We start from the raw sequence: 26,454 nt of genomic DNA, 5'->3' as shown, positions 1-26,454 counted from the left end.
ATAAAACTAGAAATAAATAGCAGGAATAGAGCTGGGAAGTTCACAAATATGTGTAAACTAGATAACACCATTTTAACAAATGGGTCAAAGATAAAATCACAAGAAATATTATATAATACTTATTGAAAAATGAAAATAAAAGCACACACAAAAAACTTACAATATGTAGCAAAATCAGAGCTAAGTTGGAAAATTATACTTGTAAATGATTACCAAAAAAAAAACCAAATATGAAGAACCCTGAAATCATCAACCTGACCTTACTATTTAAATAAATAGAAAAATAAGCAGAATCCAGGACTATCAGAGTAAATGATACAAATTATCGTGGAGATAAAGAAAATTAATAACATTAAAATAAGGCAGGAATTTTTTTTAAAAGAGTTAGTTCTTTGAAATAATCAATAAACAAACCCTTGAACTAGTGAATGTGAAAGTTGCTCAGTCGTGTCTGACTCTTTGTGACCCCATGGACTGTATAGTCCATGGAATTCTCCAGACCAGAATACTGGAGTGGGTAACCATTCCCTTCTCCAGGGGATATTCCCAACTCAAGGACTGAACCCAGGTCTCCTGCATCCCAGGCAGATTCTTTACCATCTGAGCCACCAAAGAAGCCTTAATATCCCTTAATGGGTGTGTGAATTAATCAGTGTTAGCACTGACCACAGCCATGAAATTAAAAGACACTTGCTCCTTGGAAGAAAAGCTATAACAAACCTAGATAGCATATTAAAAAGTAAAGACATCACTATTCTGACAAAGGTTAGTATAGTCAAAGCTGGGTTTTTCTAGTAGTCATGTACAAATGTAAGAGTTGGACCATAAAGAAGACTGAGCACTGAAGTATTGATGCTTTTAAACTGTGGTGTTGCCACATCAACAAATTGAAAAATAAAAGCCATATGATTATCCCAATAGATGCAGAGAAAGCCTTTGACAAAATTCAACATCCATTTATGATAAAAAAAAAAAAAAACTCTCCAGAAAGCAGGAATAGAAGGAACATATCTCAACATAATAAAAGCTATATATGACAAACCCACAGCAAACATTAATCTCAATGGTAAAAAATTGAAAGCATTTCCCCTGAAGTCAGGAATAAGACAAGGGTGCCCACTGTCACCATGACTATTCTACATAATTTTGGAAGTTTTGGCCACAGCAATCAGAGCAGAAAAAGAAATAAAAGGAATCCAAATTGGAAAGAAGTAAAACTCTCACTGTTTGCAGATGACATGATCCTCTACATAGAAAACCCTAAAGACTCCACCAGAAAATTACTAGAGCTAATCAATGAATACAGTAAAGTTGCAGGATATAAAATCAACACACAGAAATCCCTTGCACTCCTATACACTAATAATGAGAAAATAGAAAGAGAAATTAAGGAAACAATTCCGTTCACCATTGCAACGAAAAGAATAAAATACTTAGAAATATATCTACCTAAAGAAACTAAAGACCTATATAGAAAACTATAAAACACTGGTGAAAGAAATCAAAGAGGACACTAATAGATGGAGAAATATACTATGTTCATGGATTGGAAGAATCAATATAGTGAAAATGAGTATACTACCCAAAGCAATCTATAGATTCAGTGCAATCCCTATCAAGCTACCAGTGGTATTCTTCACAGAGCTAGAACAAATAATTTCACAATTTGTATGGAAATACAAAAAACCTTGAATAGCCAAAGCAATCTTGAGAAAGAAGAATGGAACTGGAGGAATCAACCTGCCCGACATCAGGCTGTACTACAAAGCCACAGTCATCAAGACAGTATGGTACTGGCACAAAGACAGAAATATAGATCAATGGAACAAAATAGAAAGCCCAGAGATAAATCCAGGCACCTATGGACACCTTATCTTTGACAAAGGAGGCAAGAATATACAATGGAAAAAAGACAATCTCTTTAACAAGTGGTGCTGGGAAAACTGGTCAACCGGTTGTAAAAGAATGAAACTAAAACACTTTCTAACACCATACACAAAAATAAACTCAAAATGGATTAAAGATCTAAACGTAAGACCAGAAACTGTAAAACTCCTAGAGAAGAACATAGGCAAAACACTGTCTGACATACATCACAGCAGGATCCTCTATGACCCACCTCCCAGAATATTGGAAATAAAAGCAAAAATAAACAAATGGGACCTAATTAAACTTAAAAGCTTCTGCACAACAAAAGAAACTATAAGCAAGGTGAAAAGACAGCCTTCAGAACGGGAGAAAATAATAGCAAATGAATCAACTGACAAACAACTAATCTCAAAAATATACAAGCAACTCCTACAGCTCAATTCCAGAAAAATAAATGACCCAATCAAAAAATGGGCCAAAGAACTAAATAGACATTTCTCCAAAGAAGACATACAGATGGCTAACAAACACATGAAAAGATGCTCAACATCACTTATTACCAGAGAAATGCAAATCAAAACCACTATGAGGTACCATCTCATGCCAGTCAGAATGGCTGCGATCCAAAAGTCTACAAGCAATAAATGCTGAAGAGGGTGTGGAGAAAAGGGAACCCTCTTACACTGTTGGTGGGAGTGCAAACTAGTACAGCCACTATGGAGAACAGTGTGGAGCTTCCTAGAAAACTGGAAATAGAACTGCCTTATGACCCAGCAATCCCACTGCTGGGCATACACACTGAGGAAACCAGAATTGAAAAAACACGTGTACCCCAATGTTCATCGCAGCACTGTTTACAATAGCCAGGACATGGAAGCAACCTAGATGTCCATCAGCAGATGAATGGATAAGAAAGCTGTGGTACATATACACAATGGAGTATTACTCAGCCATTTAAAAAAATGCATTTGAATCAGTTCTAATGATGTGGATAAAACTGGAGCCTATTATACAGAGTAAAGTAAGCCAGAAAGAAAAACACCAATACAATATACTAATGCATATATATGGAATTTAGAAAGATGGTAACAATAACCCTGTATGCAAGACAGCTAAAGAGACACAGATGTATAGAACAGTCTTTTGGACTCTGTGGGAGAAGGAGAGGGTGGGATGATTTGGGAGAATGGCATTGAAACATGTATAATATCATATAAGAAATGAATCACCAGTCCAGGTTCAATGCAGGATACAGGATGCTTGGTGCTGGTGCACTGGGATGACCCAGAGGGATGGTACGGGGAGGGAGGTGGGATAGGGGTTCAGGATGGGCAACATGTGTATACCTGTGGCAGATTCATGTTGATGTATGGCAAAACCAATACAATATTGTAAAGAAATTAGCCTCCAATTAAAATAAATAAATTTAAATTTAAAATAAATAAATAAACTGTGGTGTTGGAGAAGACGCTTGAGAGTCCATTGCATTGCAAGGACATCAAACCAGTCAATCCTAAAGGAAATCAACCCTGAATATTCATTGGAAGGACTGATGCTGAAGCTGAAGCTCCAAAACTTCGGCCACCTGATGCACCTGATGCAAAGAGCCAGTTCATTGGAAAAGACCCTGCTGATAGAAAAAGACTGAAGACACAAGGAGAAGAGGTGACAGATGATGAGATAATTAAATAGCATCACTGACTCAATAGACATGAGTTTGAGCAAACTCAAGGAGATAGTGGAGGACAGAAGAGCCTGGCATGCTACCATCTATGGGATTGCAGAGTCGGAGATGACTTAGCAATTGAACAGCAACAATGCAGTTAACAACCTCTAAAAGACTTTGTCTTTCTTTAAATGATCACTACATGTTGGTTCTATTATTTTTATTGAAAGGAAATAAAAACAGTATTTCAAAGAAATGTATGCACTCTCATGTTTATTGATGCATTCCTCACAATTGACACCATAGGAAAATAACCTAAATGCTCCCTAATGCTTGAAAAAATAAAAAAAGACTTGACACATGCACACAATGGAACACAATTTGGCCACACAAAAAAGGAGGATATCCTGTCATTGGAGACAACATGGATGGACTTCTAGAACACCTAAGTGAAATAAGTCAGAGAAATACAAGCACTGGATGATATCCCATATGCATCCAATTTGAAAATGTCAATTTTTTTCTTCTTGTTCTTCAATTCAGAGCATCTCTAAGAGATTAGAACACATATTTGATTTGAGTTGTCAGTGGAAACAAATATTTATATAGTATAGTTTGCCTTTACATTAAACTTTTCCATTTATTGGTCACATATTCATTGATATAAAGTTTCTTGCTTTAAAAGGGCAAAGTCATTCTTCCTTTTGAACATTTGAGGCCACAACTGGATGGAACCATTTAAACTCTTCAGTAAAGATGTGTTAACATCTTTGCAGAGGCACAGACTGTGATATACGAGGACTCAGAGGAAGGTGTTATGCCAGAAAAGTTTCTTTCATTCTGTTAGCCTTAAATCACCTTAGAGACATTTATCTGGTGTCTAAAATCTGAAGTATTACCACAGACCTTTTGAGTATTCATGTCTTTCTGGCAATTGAAAACAGTCACACATGTATCCTTTTTTTTTTTTCCAAGCTGATACTTATTCTGTACATTCTTTGCCTAAACATACCCCATGGAGATATACAAAAATATATATATAATTGTTCTTGTCCTCAAAGGAACTTTACTTTTATTTGAAAATAAGTACCAGGGTTAGTTACACCTGGTCACATCCAACTGGCTGCCATGTCCAATCATGTTATCAATTGAATGCTTGTGTTCTTCAAAATTCATCTAATGAAACCCTAAATGCCAAATTTTCCCCAGTATGATGTTATCTGGAACTGAGACTTTTAGGAGGAAATTAGGCATGAGGTTGAGACCTTCATGAATCTGATTAGTGCCCTTAAAACAAAAACATATCATAAGAGTTTTCTTTCTTTTCCCAATATGTGAGGACACAACAAGAAAACTACCATCTGTAAAGCTGGAGTAGGATGCTTACCAAGAATCCAACAATGCTGGCACACTGCTTTTGGACTTACAGCCTCCAGAATGGGAGGAATAAACATTTGTTTTGCTAGCCACCCAATCTATGGTAATTTGTTATAGCAACCTAAGATAAGACAAACTATGATGCTCATTACTATCATTGCATGTACTTGACTTCTGATTATTTAAATGCCAACACCTGGCCTCCATCATCAGGGCATATCATCCCCAATAACATCAGGGCACCCATTTCTGCAGTGGTAAATCCCCGCTTCTGCACTTGCCTACTGCAGCCAGGCCACCACTGAACATTCAGCTGTGATGGGATTCCTCTCATCAGGGCATATTCTTAATGTTTAGTGATCTGCTTCTACTATCTGAAAAGTATAATTCAAACATAGGAAGTAAATACTACTCTAGCTGTGATTTCAAAGGGTAACAGGAAAGTTTATACCTATTTTTGAAGCAAATACAAGGAATTAAAAGCCAAGGACAAAATGAAAGCAAGGTTAGGATGCAAATTTTATACTTTTTAGTATTCTGATCTAATTCATTGAGCAGGCTAATGTCATTTCTAGAGGCAATGAGCAATTTCATCATCTAATAGCAAATTTCACATTTTTTGTTAGTATTATAATTGTATTACATTTTATGCTTTCCTAGTAACTTATTTACAAAATGGTAATACAATCTTTCTGAAATATGGAGTATATAATGAAAATCATGTGCCCCTTCCACATGCTGTTCTCCTCAGAAAGAATCGATGATTCCAATTTCTAATAAATCTTTCCAGAGATGTTTTATCTCTACATACATATGGGTGCCCATATCTTTTTGCAGTGAAAATATTATCCATAATACTTGTACCTTATTTTTTCACTCTATAGTATATCTTCAAGTTTGTTCTATATTCATACAGATGGAGCTGCATTGTCCATTTATTCGGAGAAGGCAATGGCACCCCACTCCAGTACTCTTGCCTGGAAAATCCCATGGACGGAGGAGCCTGGTGGGCTGCAGTCCATGGGGTCGCTGAGTCGGTCACGACTGAGCAACTTTACTTTCACTTTTCACTTTCATGCATTGGAGAAGAAAATGGCAACCCACTCCAGTGTTCTTGCCTGGAGAATCCCAGGGACTGGGAAGCCTGGTGGGCTGCTGTCTACGGGGTCGCACAGAGTCGGACACGACTGAAGCGACTTAGCAGCAGCAGCAGCAGCAGTCCATTTATTGGCTAAATACAAGGTATTTCAGTATTGCACATACATAAAGTATATTACCAATTTTTATAGATGGACATTTAACTAGATTCCTGATGGACATTTAACTAGACTCCAATCTTTTGCCTTTAAAAGTAGTGCTTTGATGAACCTCTTTCATGTATGTATGTATATATATGTGTGTGTGTGTGTGTGTGTGTGTGTGCACTCAGATATTATAATACATGATTTTCCACATACAGATACATATCCTAAAAGTGAACCTGCTATTTCAAAATGTCCATATTTATTTTATCTAATATGGGCCAGACATTGATATCCTCTAGTAGCCACTTTTTATATTTGAAGCTTTGCTGAACAAAAATGAAAAGCATGCATAACAAAAAGAGTCCAGAACATATACCCATGCTCCATAATTTCTTTGAAATGAGAGCTACTTTTTAAATAAAGAGCCTATCCCTTTCACAATCTGCCCAAGAAGTTTAGCTGGAGAACTCAATATTGAAGTGAGCTCATCACCAAATTTGTCCAAGGCTTTTGTAACCCAGGGAGTATCCTTTTCTTTAGTATCACCAATCATATTTTTTAACTGATTTATTTCTGCACTCATCAACTCAGATTTCTCTCTAAAACCTTCATTAAGCAGAGTTTCTTGGACCTAGAAATAAAGCAAAGAGGGAAGTAATATGTTTTAAATTCTCATTTTTTTCAAAGACTACATTTTGCATTTAAGAACTTTGTCAAACTATCTTTGTTTTACTCATAAAATTGTTCTCTCTTACTCAATCAAGAAAGGGGAGTTTTGTAACAGGGACTATCTCCTAGTTTTGACAGGACTATTAAGAGAAAGTGTAGTTTACAGCCTTACTAATATTCACACACTATTGGGTTTTGCCAGGAGGCTAAGCCTCACATGAGGACAAATGTTATGCATTTCAGATAAATGTTATGCATTTCAGAGGTAACCTTGGATCAGGCTGCAATAATTCTCAGGATGGTGAGAATTATAGAAATCTGCTATAAGGACATCCAAGTGGACAATGATAGAATTCTCTTTATGCCATACAGTATCTTGGGTATTTCTCCACCCCTGGAGGCAATGCAGCAAGTTTAGAAGCTGCCACATCCCAGTGTTTTTAAGTTTGGACATTTTTGATAGTTTTATTGCAGCATAGCTCTATCTCAGGGCCTATGGCTGAGAACAGAGTTCCTGGTAATTGGCAGGGATCCTGAAAGCAAACTAGTTGCTGCTCATATTAAATATATACTGTTGGAATATCTGTCTAATTGAGCTTCCCAGGATCATTTAAAATTTCCCCAAATAGCTACTTAAACCCTATTTATAATTTCCAAGGGTTTGAGGAATCAATACTCGTCCTGAACTCTTCAAAGTCTACATGTATAGTAGAAATTAAAGCCTTATTTTTTTATTCTTAATATTTTTAATTATTTAGGAATAATTCTAAGGGTTTTAATGAATCAGAAGCAGTAAATGGCAATGATGCTTCCTCCATGGTCTTGCTGTAAACTTCGCCCATCCCTTCCTGATGTCCCAGGGTAATGACCATTGAGCACGACTAAGGCCACAGCCTGACTTACCTTCATCTTATGCTCCAACATCATATTCATCTCTCTCAGTAGGTTTTCTTTTTCTTTCTCCAGCTTCTCTGTCAGCTGGGCTATGTTTTCCTGGAAACTCTTCTTTTGCGCCTCCATCTCCTGCTGCTGTTCTTGCAGTTTCTGTTTCAGCAGCTCCCGTTCCTTCTCAGCTATCTCATTCCTAGCCCGCTCTTCTGCCCCAGGAAAGTTCAGAAAGGAATAAAAGTAAGATGAAGACAGATCTTTATGCTCCAGAGCTCAGAGACCAAACCAAATTAGAAAGAGAGGAGAAATCTCTGAATTCCCACTGCCATACCCCACACCCCAAACCCTGTGTCCACACCATCAAGAGCACATTTCAGAATGTGATGGTAAAAACTGTTTGGCTGACATCTAACCACATCCAACCACATCTCTTGCTGTTTTCAGATGTAGTAGAGTTGTTTCACAGAAGGAGAGGAAGTTCCTTGTATCAGGAAGGCTTTGCTCTTGTACCTATTAGAGGTCACTGCAGGAACCTACCCATCCCACTGTGAGCAGAGTGCTACCCCATACCTGCTACAGTCTTCTCCCCATCAGTGAGTGCTTTATCTGCCTGCAGGATGGATTTCTCTAATGCTGCTTGTGACTGAAGAAAGCTCTGGAGGACTTCATTTGCCTGGGGAACCACGAAGGAGCATAGAACTTAGATTTCCACTGAGAAGATTAGTGCTGCAAAAACATGTATGTAATTTTTGCTTCATGTTTAAAATTCTGTGGTGGTTCCCTACAGCAAGTCCAAGCTCCATACTCATGTTTTGAGAATACATATCTCTACTCTCCTCAGGAATAAATTTCAAGTAGTGGATCTTAAGAGCTAAAGCTGCCATATCTCCATGCTCTTTCATTGCCCACACCTAGTTCTGTGCTCTCAGATTTTCAGGAGACCCCTCTAGACTCTATTCTGTAGACTCCCCATGCTCTATGTGTCCTCACCTTCACTCCTTTTCTGGGCACTTGATGATAATCCTGTTCAAACCTTTCCTTTGCTTTCCTGTAGAGTTCATAACCTCCAGGAACAGAAAAAATGCCCGCTGAAATACTTTCCATTAGGGTCTTGGAAATCTCATCAAGTTTAACCTGGCAGTATTTGACAGATGCCTCTTCATTCTGTAACACAAAATCCTCCTTCTTGTTCTTTATAATTTCCTGGAAGTGAAATGTAGAGGGATGTCACAAGAAGAATGAAAAAGAGGGGATAAAATTTCAAAGAATTTGATAGAAAGAATGATCTAACTGCTGTCCTCATTAGAAAAATATTTTGCTGGAGGACACAAAATTAAAAAAGCAATCACAAGTTCTGATTTACTCCCAACCCTGAAAACTCTCTGAAAGACCACAGGAAAGTTTCTCAACCTCCCTTCAGGTTCTTCATCTGAAATGTTGGTGTTGCATTATCTAATCTCTACAGTTCATTGCAGCTATTGATTCTATATTCAATGCTACAGCAAGGAGCAACCTAGGTTGAAAATGGCCTGGCATAAGGGTCTGATTAGAGAAATTTGGATTCTTCTTCATGGGATGATGTTCACAGAAAACTAAAGCAACTTAAGAATGACTTTTGGGTGTTCCAGACATATTTGGAATCCAAAGATATATATACTTTAGGAGGATATATATACTTATTTTTCATCAGAAAACTAGAGAGATTTCTAGATAAACTACTGAGGTTTAACAGAATAAAAAACAAAATATACTCCTTTGTAACTCTATCCTTCCTGAGAACACAGACTACTTTTGAGTGAGGGGTGAGCCATGTGGCTGGTAGTGGCATTTCTAGGTTTCATTCATCAAGGGGAGGGGAGAAATGGTAACTATTAAGACGAGTTACCACAAGATTCTTCTGGAATTCCTGATTTTCATCCTTGAAGGAGCGCTCCATGAAGATGGCAATGGCTTCCTTCTCACAGGCTGCGTGCACCTCTAGCAGCTCCTGGAACGTGTCTGTGGGGAGGCTCAGTTGCTGGGTCATCTTCTCACTGTAGTGGTCAGCTGCCTTTTGCACAGCTGCTGAGTTCTCCAAATGAGCCAGAGATGTGACTGCATTCTCCAAACAAGGTACAGCTCCATTGTTGATGGTATCCATGTAGGTCACAACCAACTTTCCCAGCCCTGAAAAGGCCATCAAATTTAAGGGATAAATATCAAGTCATTGGTCCATAAAATACAAGATTATGAGATTACATTTCTAAAGTATCTGTCTCTCTCTCTCTCTCTCTCTCACACACACACACACACGCACACACACACAGCCATATCTCCTTTTACTATCATCACCTTTGTTTTCCTACTGACTCTTCACTTTTATGGTTCTTGGGGCTAAAAAAGAATTGAAAATCTACCTGTATCCAACCTAAGGAGTATCTGAAAAATATAGTATCCTACTAAAACCTTAAAAGCAAAATAGCTTACATAGGTATTCAGATAAGACAGGGTATATCAGATTTTATTTATTCCTAATTCTGAGGCTTTAAAGGTACTTTCAGAGATTTATAGGCTAGTACTGATATTTGAACCACACAAAACTCTCAAAATATTTTTTGTTTTCTCCTTGCAAAGAACTTTTGTTGTATAAGGTTTCCCCTGAGAAAATGGCATATTCTGTTTTTATACTGAGATAGTAATTTTTTCTGAATAGAGAAATTTTTCAAATAAATGGAAGTCACAGATATCAGTGACAAAATTTGCAGTTTATGGGAGAGATTTATAGTTCCCCAGATATTGTTCAGTTGCTCAGTCCTGTCCAACTCTTCATGACCCCATGGACTGCAGCATGCCAGGCTTCCCTGTCCTTCACTAACTCCTGGAGCTTGCTCAAACTCAAGTTCATTGAGTCAGTGATACCACCCAACCATCTTGTTCTCTGTCATCCCCTTCTATTCCTGTATCAATCATTCCCAGCATCAGGATCTTTTTCGATGAGTCAGTTCTTTCCATCAGGTAGCCAAAGAATTGGAGCTTCAGCTTCAGCATCAGTCCTTCCAATGAATATTCAGGACTGCTTTCCTTTAGCATTAACTGGTTGAATCTCTTTGCAGTCCAAGGGATTCTCAAGAGTCTTCTCCAGCATCACAGTTCAAAAGCATGAATTCTTCGGCGCTCAGCCTTCTTTATATGATCCAGCTCTCACATCCAAACATGACTATTGGACAATCCATAGCTTTGACTATACAGACCTCTGTCAGCAAAGTAAAGTCTCTGTTTTTTTTAATATGCTGTCTATGTTTGTCACAGCTTTCCTTCCAAGGAGCAAGCATCTTTAATTTCATGGCTGCAGTCACCATCTGCAGTGATTTTGGAGCCTAAGAAAATAAAGTCTCTCAATGTTTTCATTGTTTTACCATCTATATGCCATGCAGTGATGGGACCAGATGCCTTGATCTTCATCTTTTGAATGCTGAGTTTTAAGTGAGCTTTTTCATTCTCTTCTTTCACTTTCATCAAGAGGCTCTTTAGTTCCTCTTCACTTCCTACCATAATGGTGGTGTCATCTGCATATCTGAGGTTATTAATATTTCTCCCAGCAATGTTGATTCCAGCTTGTGCATCATCGAGCCTGGCATTTCGCATGATGTACTCTGTAAATAAGTTAAATAAGCAAGGTGACAATATACAGCCTTGATGTAGTCTTTTCCCAATTTGGAACTAGTCCATTGTTCCATGTCTGGTTCTAACTGTTGCTTCTTGAGCTGCATACAGATTTCTCAGGAGGCAAGAAGGTGGTCTGGTATTTCCATCTCTTTAAGAATTTTCATTTTGTTTAAATTATTTATTTAATTGAAGGATAATTACTTTACAATATAGTGATGGTTTTTACCATATATCAACATGAATTGGCCATGAGTATACATGTCTACTCAAATCCTAACCCCCTTCCCACTTCCCTCCCCACCCTATCCCTCTGAGTTGTCCCAGAGCACCGGCTTTGGGTGCTCTGCTTTATGCATCAAACTTCCACTGGTCATCTGTTTTACAAATGGTAATGTACAATTTCAATGCTATTCTCTCAAATCATCCAACCCTCACCTTCTCCCACTGAGTCCAAAATTTCTTTATATCTGTGTCCCCTCTGCTGCCCTACATGTAGGACAGTCATTACTGTCTTTCTAAATTTTGCAAATATGCATTAATATATAGTATTTGTCTTTCTCTTTCTGACTTACTGCACACTGTATAATAGGTTACAGTTTCATCCACCACATTAGATCTGATTCGAATGCATTCCTTTTTATGGCTGAGTTTTTTCATTCCAATCCCAAAGAAAGGTAATGCCAAAGAATGCTCACACTACTGCACAATTGCACTCATCTCACACACTAGTAAAGTAATGCTAAAAATTCTACAACCCAGGCTTCAGCAATACGTGAACCATGAACTTCCGTATGTTCAAGCTCATTTTAGAAAAGGCAGAGAAACCAGAGATCAAATTGCCAACATCTGCCAGATCATCAAAAAAGCAAGAGAGTTCCAGAAAAAAACATCTATTTCTGCTTTATTTACTATGCCAAAGCCTTTGACTGTGTGGATCACAATAAACTGTGGAAAATTATGAAAGAGTTGGGAATACCAGACCACCTGACCTGCCTCTCGAGAAACCCATATGCAGGCCAGGAAGCAACAGTTAGAAATGGACATGGAACAACAGACCAGTTCCAAATAGGAAAAGGAGTATGTCAAGGCTGTATATTGTCACCCTGCTTATTTAACTTATATGCAGAGTACATTATGAGAAATGCTGGGCTGGAAGAAGCACAATCTGGAATCGAGATTGCTGGGAGAAATATCAATAACCTCAGATATGCAGATGACACCACCCTTAAGGCAAAAAGTGAAGAACTAAAGAGCCTCTTGATGGAAGTGAAAAAGGAGAGTGAAAAGATTGGCTTAAAACTCCACATTCAGAAAACTAAGATCATGGTATCCAGTCCCATCACTTCATGGCAAATAGATGGGTATACAGGGGAAACAGTGGCTGACTTTATTTTGGGGGGCTCCAAAATCCCTGCAGATGGTGATTACAGCCATGAAATTAAAATATGCTTACTCCTTGGAAAGAGAGTTATGACCAACCTAGATAGCATATTCAAAAGCAGAGATATTATTTTGTCAACAAAGGTCCTTCTAGTCAAGGATATGGTTTTTCCAGTAGTCATGTATGAATGTGAGAGTTGGACTATAAAGAAAGCTGAGTGCAGAAGAATTGATGCTTTTGAACTGTGGCATTGGAGAAGACTCTTGAGAGTCCCTTGGACTGCAAGGAGATCCAACCAATCCATCCTCAAGGAGATCAGTCCTGAGTGTTCATTGGAAGGACTGATTTTGAAGCTGAAACTCCAATACTTTGGCCACCTCATGCGAAGAGTTGACTCATTGGAAAAGACCCTGATGCTGGCAAGGATTGAGGGCGGGAGGAAAAGGGGATGACAGAGGATGAGATGACTGGATGGCATCACCAACTCAATGGACATGAGTTTGAGTAAACTCCGGGAGTTGGTGATGGACAGGGAGGCCTGGCATGCTGTGGTTCATGGAGTTGCAAAGAGTTGGACACAACTGAGCGACTAAACTGAACTGAACTGAATATTCCATTGTGTATATGTGCCACAACTTCTTTATCAATTCGTCTGCCAATGGACATCTAGGTTGCTTCCATGCCCTAGCTATTGTAAGCAGTGCTGCAATGAACACTGGAGTACATGTGTCTCTTTCAATTCTGGTTTCTTCAATGTATATGCCCAGCAGTGGGATTTCTGGGTCATGTGGCAGATCTATTCACAGTTTTCTAAGTAATCTCCAAACTGTTCTCCACAGTGGTTGTACCAGTTTGCATTCCCACCAACAGTGTAAGGGGGTTCCCTTTTCTCCACATCCTCTCCAGCAGTTATTGTTTGTAGACTTTTTCATGATGGCCATTCTGACCAGTGTGAGATGATACACAAAAGTGGTTTTGATTTGCATTTCTCTAATGAGAGATGTTGAGAGCATTTTTTCATGTTTTTATTAGCCATGTCTATGTTTTCTTTGGAGAAATGTCTGTTTAGGTTTTTTTGCTTAGGTTTTGATTGGGTCGTTCATTTTTCTGGTATTGAGCTACACGAGTAGCTTGTGTGTTTTGGAGATTAATTTTTTGTCAGTTGCTTCATTTGATATTATTTTCTTTCATTCTGAAATCTGTCTTTTCACCTTGCTTATAGTTTCCTTCCTTGTGCAAAAGTTTTTAACTTTAATTAGGTTCTATTTGTCTATCTTTTTTTTCCTTTGTTCTGCATCCTATCTTTGTTTTTATTTCCATTACTCTGGGAGGTGGGTCATAGAGAATCTTGCTGTCATTTATTCCAAAGAGTGTACTGCTTATATTTTTATGGGGCTGTGGGATGCTCAGTCTCTAGGTCATCTTCTCACTGTAGTGGCCAGCTGCCTTCTGCACAGCTGCTGAGTTCTCCAGATGAACCAGAGTCATCACTGCATTCACCAAACTAGGTACAGCTCCATTGTTGATGGTATTCACATAGGTCACAACCAACTTTCCCAGCCTTAAATAGGTCATCAAATTTAAGGGATAAATATCAAGTCATTGGTCCATAAAATACAAGATTATGGGATTACATTTCTAAATTCTCTCTCTCTCTCTCTTTCACACACACACACACACACACAGCCATATCTCCTTTTACTATCATCACCTTTGTTTTCCTACTGACTCTTCACTTTTATGGTTCTTCAGGCCTTGGGACTAAGAAAAAAATTGAAAAGCTACCTGTATCCAACATATTAAGGAGTATCTGAAAATATAGTATCCTGCTAAAACCTTAAAAGCAAAATAGCTTATGTAAGTATTCAGATAAGACAAGGTATATCAGATTTTATTTATTCCTAATTCTGAGGCTTTAAAGGTACTTTCAGAGATTTATAGGCTGGTACTGATTTTTGAACCACACAAAACTATCAAAATATTTTTTGTTTTCACCTTGCAAAGAACTTTTATTTTATAAGGCTTCCCCTGAGAAAATGGCATATTCTGTTTTTATACTGAGATAGTGATTTTTATTCTGAATAGAGAAATTTTTCAGATAAATGGAAGTCACAGATATCAATGACAAAATTTGCAGTTTATGGGAGAGATTTATAATCCCCCAAATAAGATAATTATAAAATATACACATTTTTTTCATGGAGTGTGAATGTCCATAAGCCCAGAATTCCATATAAAATTCAATAGAAATACTGAAAAACACATTATATAAAATATCTGCAGTATATTGTTACTCATAATAATAGGAAAAAAAGACTTACAATTTCCAGTGACCAGGACTCCCTCTCTGAGTGTCTTGGTTTTTGCATTGGTGAAGATGTAAGAACAGAATTTTTTTATTTGTTCCTGGAATTTAGGATTCAGTTGGTATTCAGACACATTCTCAATATCAGCTAGGAGTTCTTTGTCATTTGTTGGTCGGTCAAAGACAAAACACTTCCGTGTTGGAAAGAACTCCCTGATGCACTCTTTGCATAAATTTGATGTTTGTACCTTCATATTCTTGCCTAAGGGATGGAGAAACAGAGATTAAAGCAGAAATAGTCTTACAGCAAGAGAGCCAAAAGTGTTCACGACAGATTTGTGTATTCTTGTTGACTTTTATGGTAATAACTCCTTTAAAACAGACATTCAGTACTTCTTTGCACATCAGACTTACACCAATGATATAACCACAGAGATATTTGGGGAGATGTCTAATCCAGTAAAAGAAACCTATAGCTAGCATCCCCAGAACTGAACATGGTAGAATATTTCTTTATTAGATGTTTGCTGTACTAATGGTTAAAAGAATAAAAGGTCAAATATAAATGTTTGCTCTACTTAGTCTTATGTAAGAATTGATCTCTGGGACCAAAAAGAAGAGCCACAAACAGGATAGTGGACAATATCAGAAATGTTAGGAATGACATTTGATTATTGAAGGAGAACTATTTTGATGTTAAAATTATTTGTACAAAGCTACATATTTTTAGCAAAAACCTCTGAAAGGTAAGTGTAACTGAACTGATATTTTAAGATGTTGCCATTAATCTATAAACTCTTTGTGATAAAGGATTATGTTTGCTTTGACAGTGGTCCTCTTCTGTCTAGTCAATTTCCCAATAACTTTTTGAAAAACCATAAATAGAAATATGAAAGCAAGAAATAAGTAGATTAGAATTAATATTCTTCTCAGGTTTCACAAGGTGCACATCACTATGAATGTTACCCTTTACACTAACAAGTTGGTGGTGGTCGTTTAGTCCCTAAATTATGCCCGACTCTTGCAACCCCATGAAATGTAGCCTGCCAGGCTCCTCTGTCCATAGGATTCTCCAGGCAAGAATACTGGAGTGGGTTGCCATTTCCTTCTCCAGGGGATCTTCCCAACCCAGGAATTGAACCTGGGTCTCCTGCTTTGCAGGCAGATTCTTTAGCAACTGAGCTACGAAGGAAGCCCTTAAAGTAACATACTATTTGCAAATTATATAATGAAAAAGCAAGTGGGAATTAAAAGAAGCTGTGGTTTGAAAATGAAATGAACGTTCTGATAATTATCAGAAATATTGATAAGTCATAGATTAAAAAGCACACTCCAGGTTTATTTAGAACGTAAAGTCATTTTGTAGATTATATAACTATACAAGAATTAGAACAATTTATCCCTTTTTGAGAAGAATAACATGTAACTGTGTGAAATTTTTTTTTCATTACACAGACTTTCTCTTTGTAATTTCTTATATTGCAATTATCTAGTATATTGTTTTCCCTACTGGAGAAAAGCAGAAACTAAAATAGGGAGCACAAGTGTCTGACTTCAGAAGGATTTAGCACTGAATGTAATCTCAGTGCTAAATTAAAACTTGTATAAAGAAAAAATTGGCTTTGAATAATTTCACTCATACTTTTCTTAAGTAAACTTAAAATTCAGTCCCTAGAGCTTTGCAACCCAGTTTCTAATCACCATTTCTACAGATGTTAATCTCAAATATAAATGCGACCCTAGAGATGATGGACAGTATTTAGTAGATCCCACACTCTATTCAAACACCCACTGCCTAGGCCATGCCCTGTAACCTTTAGTCAGCTTCAAGGCATTTTCCAGGTATTGATCTTCTGTGATAGGATGACCATTTAACTTTAGCTCCAGGGTGAAATCCCGTACAGCCCATATAAATTCTGGAAAGAAAGTCACAAATTCTGTGCAATCTTCTTCTCCATCAGGGCTGGGAGAGGACTTGGCTTTGATTAGTTTTGTGAGCTCTGTCACATAACTAGGACTTGATTAAGGAAAAGAAATTCCTTACTCACAATTCCCACATTCCTAATAAAAAATTAAAAACCTTCTCTTTAGTTCTGAGTCCCCTTTGCACCATTAAAGGCAATTTTGTGACAGGGAAGGAAATGTGATTCCATCTCCATCCCCATAAATTCAGTGAAACTTGATAGTTCAGTTCCTAGAAGGATACTGCAAGTGCTCCAGGGCCTGGTTGTTGATGGTGCTCATACTGTTATAGATAAAGGTGCTGCACAGAAGCACGGCCAAAGAAAAGATCCATGAGTCATTCTTGGAGTCACCCTAGAGAGTACATTAAAACAATAGATTTAAGAGTTTACTTGTAAATTAGAAATTTATTCATAGACTTATTCTATCATGTCCTTATTTATTATTTCAGCTAGCCTAATCACCAAGCAAAGAAATTGTTTGAAGACAGACATATTGGCTTTGACAATTACAAAGGCATTTCTTGTGATTACAACAGTGAGTGAAGTGAAGTTGCTCAGTCGTGTCTGACTCTTTGTGACCCCATGGACTGTAGCCTACAAGGCTCCTCTATCCATGGGATTTTCCAGGCAAGAATACTGGAGTGGGGAGCCATTTCTTTCTCCAGGAGATCTTCCTGACCCAGGTATTGAATCCAGGTCTCCTGCACTGTAGGTAGATGTGTTACCTCCTGAGCCACCATATTTTCAAATAAAAGAAGATTCTTCATAGGGATTTCTTTGTCCTCAATTAGAGGAAATAAAATAACAGTACTGGTGTATAATTAGTTATTCTTTGATGAATGTTAGAACATACTCATTATGCACACATGTATTAATCATAAGTGATATAAAATAAACATAGTTGGCATAACTGGGTATTTAAATTATATCCAAACAATAAATAAGCTACTGTACATTTCCCAATATTCTTGGATTTAAAAATGCAGCAAGTTTGAGTTAAGATGATAGAATTGGAATAGTAGGACCTGGGGTTTACTTCTTCCAACAAGCACATTAAGAATAAATCTACAAGTGGACCCATTCACACAGAGCACATGCTGAACACTAGTAGAGGACCTCATACACCTAAAAGAACAAGAAAAGTTCTCCACATAATTGGGTAGGATCCTTAAGAAAAGGAAGAATAGAAAGAGGAAATGGGAGGGGACCAACATCCTGGTGGGGAGCTGATGGAAAAAAGAGGTTGCCATACCTAAGGAAGCTTCCTCACCAGTGGTGAGATCAGTTGAAAAAGTAGGGGAGTTTGGGGGCTATTAGAGTAAAGTGCAGATGGTGGTCTGTGGCAGGCAGAACAGAGAGTTATACAGATGGTCCATGCCACAGCCTTGTGTGCTCCAGCCTGAGATGTGTGTCTGCCAATGTTGGGGTGGACTGGGTGTCGAAGCATGGGGTTTGGGGAGTGAACCTAGGAAAAGGGCTGCTACAGGCTGCATGGAGACAGCCTGAGGGGATGGGAGTGAGGAGCTCCACAGATAGGAATACTCTTCCTCTAAATGCTCTTAGAGGAAGCACAGACTGCCATGGAAGCAAGGTGCCATTTGTTGAGTAGCACACAGAGGGCAGGGCCACCCTCATGGCCTCTCTCCCCAAACTCCAGCCCCTGACTCTGTGGGCACTTGGAGGACTCCTGTCAGAGCAAGTGTGTGTGCCCTAGTCATTGCTGCCTTGTCCTACTTACAACTGAGTGAGCGTGTGTGCCTGGTCAGTTGCAACCTCGTGCCCCTCCCACCTTAGTGAAAAAATGTGGTCTAGTCAGTAGCTGCCTTCACCCCTTCTCTCCTGGGTGTGGTTGAAACCAAAGCTGAGCCCCAGGGGCTGTGGGGCTAAGGAAGAAGAACTGAAACTTATTTTTATAGTTGCAGAAGCCAAGGGTTAAACTCCCATGAATGGCTTGGAAAAAGTGCCTATAGACATCTGAATGGACAGTGATTGCTCCCACAACTGAGATGGGTCTCGTTTTAGTGACTGTGGACTGTGGACCTTTCAACAGGGCCCTGTTCTCCAGAGGGATAAGACCCAGCTCCTCCCACCAGAGGGCAGACACCAGTCCTTCTCAACAGGAAGATTACGTAAACCCCTGGATTAAATTCATCCACCAAGGGACAGATACAAGAAGCAAGAACTATGATCCTGCACCCTGCAAAATAAGATCACAAGCAGAGTAAGTGAGACAAAACAGAGATTACAGAGATTAAATTACAGAGATTACAGAGAAATACCATGCAGACAAAATTAAAAAAGAAAGTGAAAGTGAAGTCACTCAGTCATGTCTGACTCTTTGTGACCCCATGGACTGTAGCCTACCAGGCTCCTCCATCCATGGAATTCTCCAGGCAAGAGTACTGGAGTGGGTTGCCATTTCCTCCTCCAGGGGATGTTCCCAACCTAGGGATCAAACCCAGGTCTCCCACATTGCAGGCAGACGCTTTACCATCTGAGCCACCAGGGAAGCCCAATGCAGACAAAGGAGCAAGGTAAAAACCTATAAGACCAAATAAATGAAGAAGAGACTGGCAATCTACTTCCAAAAGAATGACTTCCCTGGAAGCTCAGACAGTAAAAAAATCTGCCTGCAATGCAGGAGGCCCCCTTTCAATCCCTAGGTTAGGAAGGTCCCCTGGAGAAGGGAATGGCTACCCACTCCAGTATTCTTGCTTGGAGAATCACATGGACAGAGGAGCCTGGTGGGCTACTGTCCATGGGGTCACAAAGTTGAACCAGGCTGAGCAACTAACACTTTCACTTTCAAAGACAGAAAAGATGATTCAAGAAAAAGAAAGGAGGCATTAATTGAGAAGATAAAAGAAAATTTTAATAAAGATGTAGAAGAACTAAAGAACAAACAGTGATGAATAATAAAATAACTGAAATAAAAATATATATATACTAGTAGGAATCAATAACAGAATAACTAGAGCAAAAGAATGAATAAGTGACCTGGAAGACAAATGGTGGAAATCTCTGCTTTTAAAACAAGATAAAGAAAAGAAATGAAAATAAATGAGGAAAGTCTCAGAGATCTCTGTGTCAACATTAAATGTATGAATATGCTAACAATAGGGATCTCAGTAAAAAGAGAAAAGGTATGAGAAAATATTTGAAGAAATTTTAGTTGAATTCTCTAACAAGAGAAAGGAATAGTCATCCAAGTCCTGGATGTTCCATATAGGATAAGTTCAACAAGAGACATGTTGAGACATATATTAAACAAACTAACAAAAATTAAATACAAATAAAAATATTAAAAGCAGCAGGGGGAAAGCAACAAATAACACACAAGGGAATCTCCATAATGTTATCAACAGATTTTTCAGCAGAGACTCAGAAAGCAAGAAGGAAATGGCATGATATATTTAAAGTGATGAAAGGGAAAAACCTACAACCAAGAATATTATACCTAATAAGGCTCTCATTCAGATTTAATGCGAAATCAAAAGCTTTACAGACAAGCAAAGCTAAGAGAATTCAGTGCCACCAAACCAGCTTTGCAACAAATGCTAAAGGAACTTCTCTATGTGGAAAACACAAGAGAAAAGGGGAAAAAGGAAGGAAAGAAAAAAGACCAACAAAAAACAAACCCAAAACAATTAAGAAAATGTTAACAAAAACATATATATTGATAATTACATTAAATGGAAATGCACTAAATGCTCCAACCAAATGATATAGACTGGATGAACGCATGCACAAACAAGGCCTGTATAAATACCAGCTACAAGAGACCCACTTCAGACCTAGAGAAACATACAGACTGAAAGTGAGGGAATATAAAAAGACATTTCTTGTAAATAGAGATCAAAAGAAAGCTAAAGTAGCAATACTTATATCCAACAAAGTAGACTTTAAAATAAAGACTGTTATGCAAAATAATGAAGGATACTACATAATGATCAAGGGATTCAATCCAAGAAAAAGATAGAACAATTGTAAATTTATATGCACCAACACAGGAGCACCTCAATACATAAGGCAAAGGCTAAAATCCTAAAAAGGGGAAATCAACAGTAACATAATAATAGTGGGGGCCTTAAATAATCCACATACACCAATGGGAAAATCATCCAAACAAAAAATTAAGAGGGAAATATAAGCCTAAGATGACAGACCTAAGCCTAATAGACCTAAGATGGTCTATTAGGCCAGATAGACTTAATTGATATTTATAGACCACTCAGTCCAAAGGACCAGGATACACTTTTTTCTAAGTACATGAACAACATTCTCCATATTATAGATCAAATGTTGCATCACAAATCAAACCTCATTAAATTTAAGAATGGTGGAATCATATCCTGCATCTTGTCCAACCACAACACTGCTGCTGCTACTGCTGCTGCTAAGTTGCTTCAGTCATGTCTGACTCTGTGTGACCCCATAGACAGAAGCCCACCAGGCTCCCCCGTCCCTGGGATTCTCCAGGCAAGAACACTGGAGTGGGTTGCCATTTCCTTCTCCAATGCGTGAAAGTGAAAGGGAAGTCGCTCAGTCTTATCCGACTCTTAGCGACCCCATGGACTATCGCCTACTACTATCTCTTCCACCCATGGGATTTTCCAGGCAAGAGTACTGGAGTGGGGTGCCATTGCCTTCTCCGAACCACAACACTAAGAGATCGGGAATTATCAATAATCAGAGGGAAAAAAACTGTAAAGAACACAAACACATGGAGGCTAAATATTTAATAATACATTATTAAATAATCAATGGATCACTGAAGAAATCAAACAGGAAGCCAAAAAAATGCCTAGAGACAAATGACAAAATCATGATGATCCAAAAGTTTTGGAGTGCAGTAAAAGCAGTTCTAAGAGGGAGGTTTTACCAATACAATCTTACCTTGAGAAACAAGAAAAATCTAAAGTAAACAGCCTATCATAACACCTAAAATAACTAGAGAAAAAAACAAAACCCGAAGTTAGAAGGAAATAAGTCACAAAGATCAGAGAAGAAATAAAGACAAAAATACAATGGCAAAGATCAATGAAACTAAAAGCTGGCTCTCTGAGAAGATAAACAAAATTGATAAACCTTTAGCAAGACTCCTCAGGAAAAAAGGGAGAAGATCCAAATCAATAAAACTAGAAAGGAAAAAAAAAGACATTCCAATGGACACTACAGAAACACAAAGGATTATAAAAGATTACTACAAGCAACTATATGCCAATAAAATGGATAATCTAAAAGAAAAGGACAAATTCTAAGAAAGCTACAACTTTCTAAGACTGAACCAGGAAGAAATAGAAAATATTAACAGACCAAGCACAAGTACTGAAATGGAAATTTTGATTAAATATCTTTCAACAAGCAAAAGTCCAGAACCAGATGGCTTCACAGGTGAATTCTATCAAACATTTAGAGAAGTATTAATATCTACTCTTATGAAACTCTTTCAAAAAATTGCAGGGGAGGAATACTCCCAAGCTCATTCTATGAGCCATCACCACCTTGAAACCAAAACCAGACAAAGATATCACATGAAAAACACATACAAACATCACTGATGAACATAAATGCAAAATCCTCAACAAAGTACTAGTTAACTGAATCCAACAACACATTAAAAGATCATACACCATGATCAAGTGGTTTTAGTGCAAGAATTCAAGGATTTTTCAATATTTGCAAATCAGTGTGTTACACCACATCAACAAACTGAAGAATAAAAACCATATGATCATCTCAATAGAGGCAAAAAAAAGCTTTTGACAAAATTCACCAACAAATTATGATAAAAAAGATAGAAAGTGGACAATAGAGGAAACCCAGCTCAATATAATAATGGCCATATATGACAAACCCAAAGCAAACATCATTCTCAATGGTGAAAGACTGAAATCATTTCCTCCAAGATTAGGAGCAAGGCAAAGATGTCCACTATTGCCACTATTATGCAACACAGTTTTGGAAGTCTTAGCCACAGCATTCAGAGAAGGAAAAGAAAGAAAAGGAATCCAAATTGGAAAGAAGTAAAATTGTCACTGTTTGCAGATAATATGATACTATACATGTAAAACCCTAAAGATACTCCCAGAAAACTCCTTTAGGTCATCAATTTTTTTCCTGGTAAAATTCCAGAATACAAAATTAATACACAGATATCTCTTGTGTTCCTATACACGTACAATGAAAAATCACCTAGTGTAATTATGGGAACAATCCCATTTCCCATTGCATCAAAAAACATAAAATAGCTAGGAATAAACCTATCCAATGAGGCAAAACATCTGTACTCATAAAACTATAAGATACAAACGAAAGAAATAAAAGATGACACAGATGGATTGGTATAATGTGTTGTTGGATTGGAAGAATGAATATTGTTAAAATGAGCATAACACCCAACACAATCTACAGATTCAATATAATTTTTATCAAATTACCAATGGCATTTTTCACAGAATCACAACAACAACAAAAAATGTTCAAATTTGTGTGGAGACACAGACCCTGAACAGCCAGAGCAATCTTGAGAAAGAAAAATGGAGCTGGAGAAATCAAGTTTCCTGGCTTCAGACTATACTATCAAGCTACAGTCATCAAAACAGTGTGATACTGGCACAAAAATAGAAATATAGATCAGTGGAACAGGACAGAAAACCCAGAAATAAAGCCATGTGCCTATGGTCAATTTATCTATGACAAAGGAGGCAATACTGCACAATGATGGAAAGGCAATCTCTTCAACAAATGGTGCAGGAAAAACTGGAGAGCTACAAGGAAAAAATGAAATTAGATTATTTTTCAACACCACACACACAAAAAAAAAACTCGAAATGGATTAAAGACCTAAATATGAGCAGGACACTATAAAAATCCTAGAAGGAAACATTGGCAGAACAATCTCTGAGATAAATTACAGCAATATCTTTTTTGATCCATCTCCCAGAATAGTGGAAATAAAAACAAAAATAAACAAATGGGACCTACTTAAGCTCAAAATCTTTGGCACACCAAAGTAAACAGTAAAAAGATGAAAAGACCACCCACAGATTCAGAGAAAATATTTGCAAATGATGTGACCAACAAGGGATTAGTCTTCAAAATTTATAATCAGCTCATACCATCAAAACAAACAACCCAATCAAAAATGAGCAGAAGACCTACATAGACATTTCTCCAAAGAAGACATACAGATGGCCAAGAGGCATATGAAGAGATATTCAACATTGCTAGTTCCTAAGTTCAGTTCAGTCCTCAGTCATGTTTGACTCTTTGCGACCACATGAAGCGCAGCATGCCAGGCCTCCCTGTCCATCATCAACTCCTGGAGTTCACTGAGACTCACGTCCATCGAGTCAGTGATGCCATCCAGCCATCTCATCCTCTGTCGTCCCCTTCTCCTCCTGCCCCCAATCCCTCCCAGCATCAGAGTCTTTTCCAATGAGTCAACTCTTCGCATGAGGTGGCCAAAGTACTGGAGTTTCAGCTTTAGCATCATTCCTTCCAAAGAAATCCCGGGGCTGATCTCCTTCAGAATGGACTGGTTGGACCTCCTTGCAGTCCAAAGGACTCGCAAAAGTCTTCTCCAACACCACAGTTCAAAAGCATCAATTCTTCGGTGCTCAGCCTTCTTCACAGTCCAACTCTCACATCCATACATGACCACAGGAAAAACCATAGCCTTGACTAGATGGACCTTTGTTGGCAAAGTAAGGTCTCTGCTTTTGAATATGCTATCTAGGTTGGTCATAACTTTTCTTCCAAGGAGTAAGTGTCTTTTAATTTCATGGCTGCAGCCACCATCTGCAGTGATTTTGGAGCCCCCAAAAATAAAGTCTGACACTGTTTCCACTGTTTCCCCATCTATTTCCCATGAAGTGGTGGGACCGGATGCCATGATCTTTGTTTTCTGAATGTTGAGCTTTAAGCCAACTTTTTCACTCTCCACTTTCACTTTCATCAAGAGGCTTTTGAGTTCCTCTTCACTTTCTGCCATAAGGGTGGTGTCATCTGCATATCTGAGGTTATTGATATTTCTCCCGGCAACCTTGATTCCAGCTTGTGTTTCTTCCAGTCCAGCGTTTCTTCCAGTCCAGTGTTTCTCATGATGTACTCTGCATATAAGTTAAATAAGCAGGGTGACAATATACAGCCTTGACGTACTCCGTTTCCTATTTAGAACTAGTCTGTTGTTCCATGTCCAGTTCTAACTGTTGCTTCCTGACCTCCATATGGGTTTCTCAAGAGGCAGGACAGGTGGTCTGGTATTCCCATCTCTTGAAGAACTTTCCACAGTTTATTGTGATCCCCACAGTCAAAGGCTTTGGCATAGTCACAGGCAAATTTGGCCTTGGAATATGGAATGAAGCAGGGCAAAGACTAATAGAGTTTTGCCAAGAAAATGCACGGGTCATAACAAACACCCTCTTCCCACAACACAAGAGAAGACTCTATACATGGACATCACCAGATGGTCAACACCAAAATCAGATTGTTTATATTCTTTGCAGCCAAAGATGGAGAAGCTCTACACAGTCAACAAAAACAAGACCAGGAGCTGACTGTGGCTCAGATCATGAACTCCTTATTACCAAATTCAGACTTAAATTGAAGAAAGTAGGGAAAACCACTAGACCATTCAGGTATGACCTAAATCAAATTCCTTATTTGATTTAGTGGAACTGAGAAATAGATATAAGGGACTAGATCTGATAGACAGAGTGCCTGATGAACTATGGACGGAGGTTCATGACATTGTACAGAAGACAGGGATCAAGACCAGCCCCGTGGAAAAGAAATGCAAAAAAGCAAAATGGCTGTCTGGGGAGGCCTTACAAATAGCTGTGAAAAGAAGAGAAGCGAAAAGCAAAGGAGAAAAGGAAAAATATAAGCATTTGAATGCAGAGTTGCAAAGAATAGCAAGAAGAGATAAGAAAGCCTTCCTCAGCGATCAATGCAAGGAAATAGAGGAAAACAACAGAATAGGAAAGACTAGAGATCTCTTCAAGAAAATTAGAGATACCAAGGGAACATTTCATGCAAAGATGGGCTCAATAAAGGACAGAAATGGTATGGACCTAACAGAAGCAGAAGATATTAAGAAGAGGTGGCAAGAATACACAGAAGAACTATACAAAAAAGATCTTCATGATCCAGATAATCACCATGGTGTGATCACTGACCTAGAGCCAGACATCCTGGAATGTGAAGTCAAGTGGGCCTTAGAAAGCATCACTACCAACAAAGCTAGTGGAGGTGATGGAATTCCAGTTCAGCTATTCCAAATCCTGAAAGATGATGCTGTGAAAGTGCTGCACTCAATATGCCAGCAAATTTGGAAAACTCAGCAGTGGCCACCCGACTGGAAAAGGTCTGTTTTCATTCCAATCCCAAAGAAAGGCAATGCCAAAGAATGCTCAAACTACCACACAATTGCATTCATCTCA

At 38.2% G+C, this 26,454-nt stretch overlaps 1 protein-coding gene across 8 annotated transcripts in view; it reads right to left on the bottom strand.

Annotated features, from left to right (window-relative positions):
- The window catches only part of LOC113889633 (guanylate-binding protein 6-like), a 72,905-nt gene that overhangs the window by 23,571 nt on the left and 22,880 nt on the right, over positions 1-26,454 (bottom strand). For 4 of the 8 annotated variants that reach the window (XM_027536593.1, XM_027536591.1, XM_027536595.1 and 1 more), the window contains exons 4-10: positions 17,251-17,360; positions 16,859-17,055; positions 15,061-15,306; positions 9,599-9,879; positions 8,704-8,916; positions 8,284-8,386; positions 7,729-7,922 (exon numbers count right to left, since the gene is read on the bottom strand). In XM_027536593.1, coding sequence (XP_027392394.1) covers positions 7,729-7,922; positions 8,284-8,386; positions 8,704-8,916; positions 9,599-9,879; positions 15,061-15,306; positions 16,859-17,055; positions 17,251-17,360 — 1,344 coding nt within the window. Of the gene's footprint in view, positions 1-3,780; positions 6,788-7,728; positions 7,923-8,283; positions 8,387-8,703; positions 8,917-9,598; positions 9,880-15,060; positions 15,307-16,858; positions 17,056-17,250; positions 17,361-26,454 lie in introns of those variants that run through there. The other 4 variants (XM_027536598.1, XM_027536599.1, XM_027536594.1 and 1 more) reach the window with 3 other exon arrangements.

Source organism: Bos indicus x Bos taurus, chromosome 3 (genome assembly GCF_003369695.1).
Source record: "Bos indicus x Bos taurus breed Angus x Brahman F1 hybrid chromosome 3, Bos_hybrid_MaternalHap_v2.0, whole genome shotgun sequence".
Lineage (NCBI taxonomy): Eukaryota > Metazoa > Chordata > Mammalia > Artiodactyla > Bovidae > Bos > Bos indicus x Bos taurus.
Note: the sequence above shows the minus strand (reverse complement) of the source record. Positions and strands in the feature narration are given on the sequence as shown.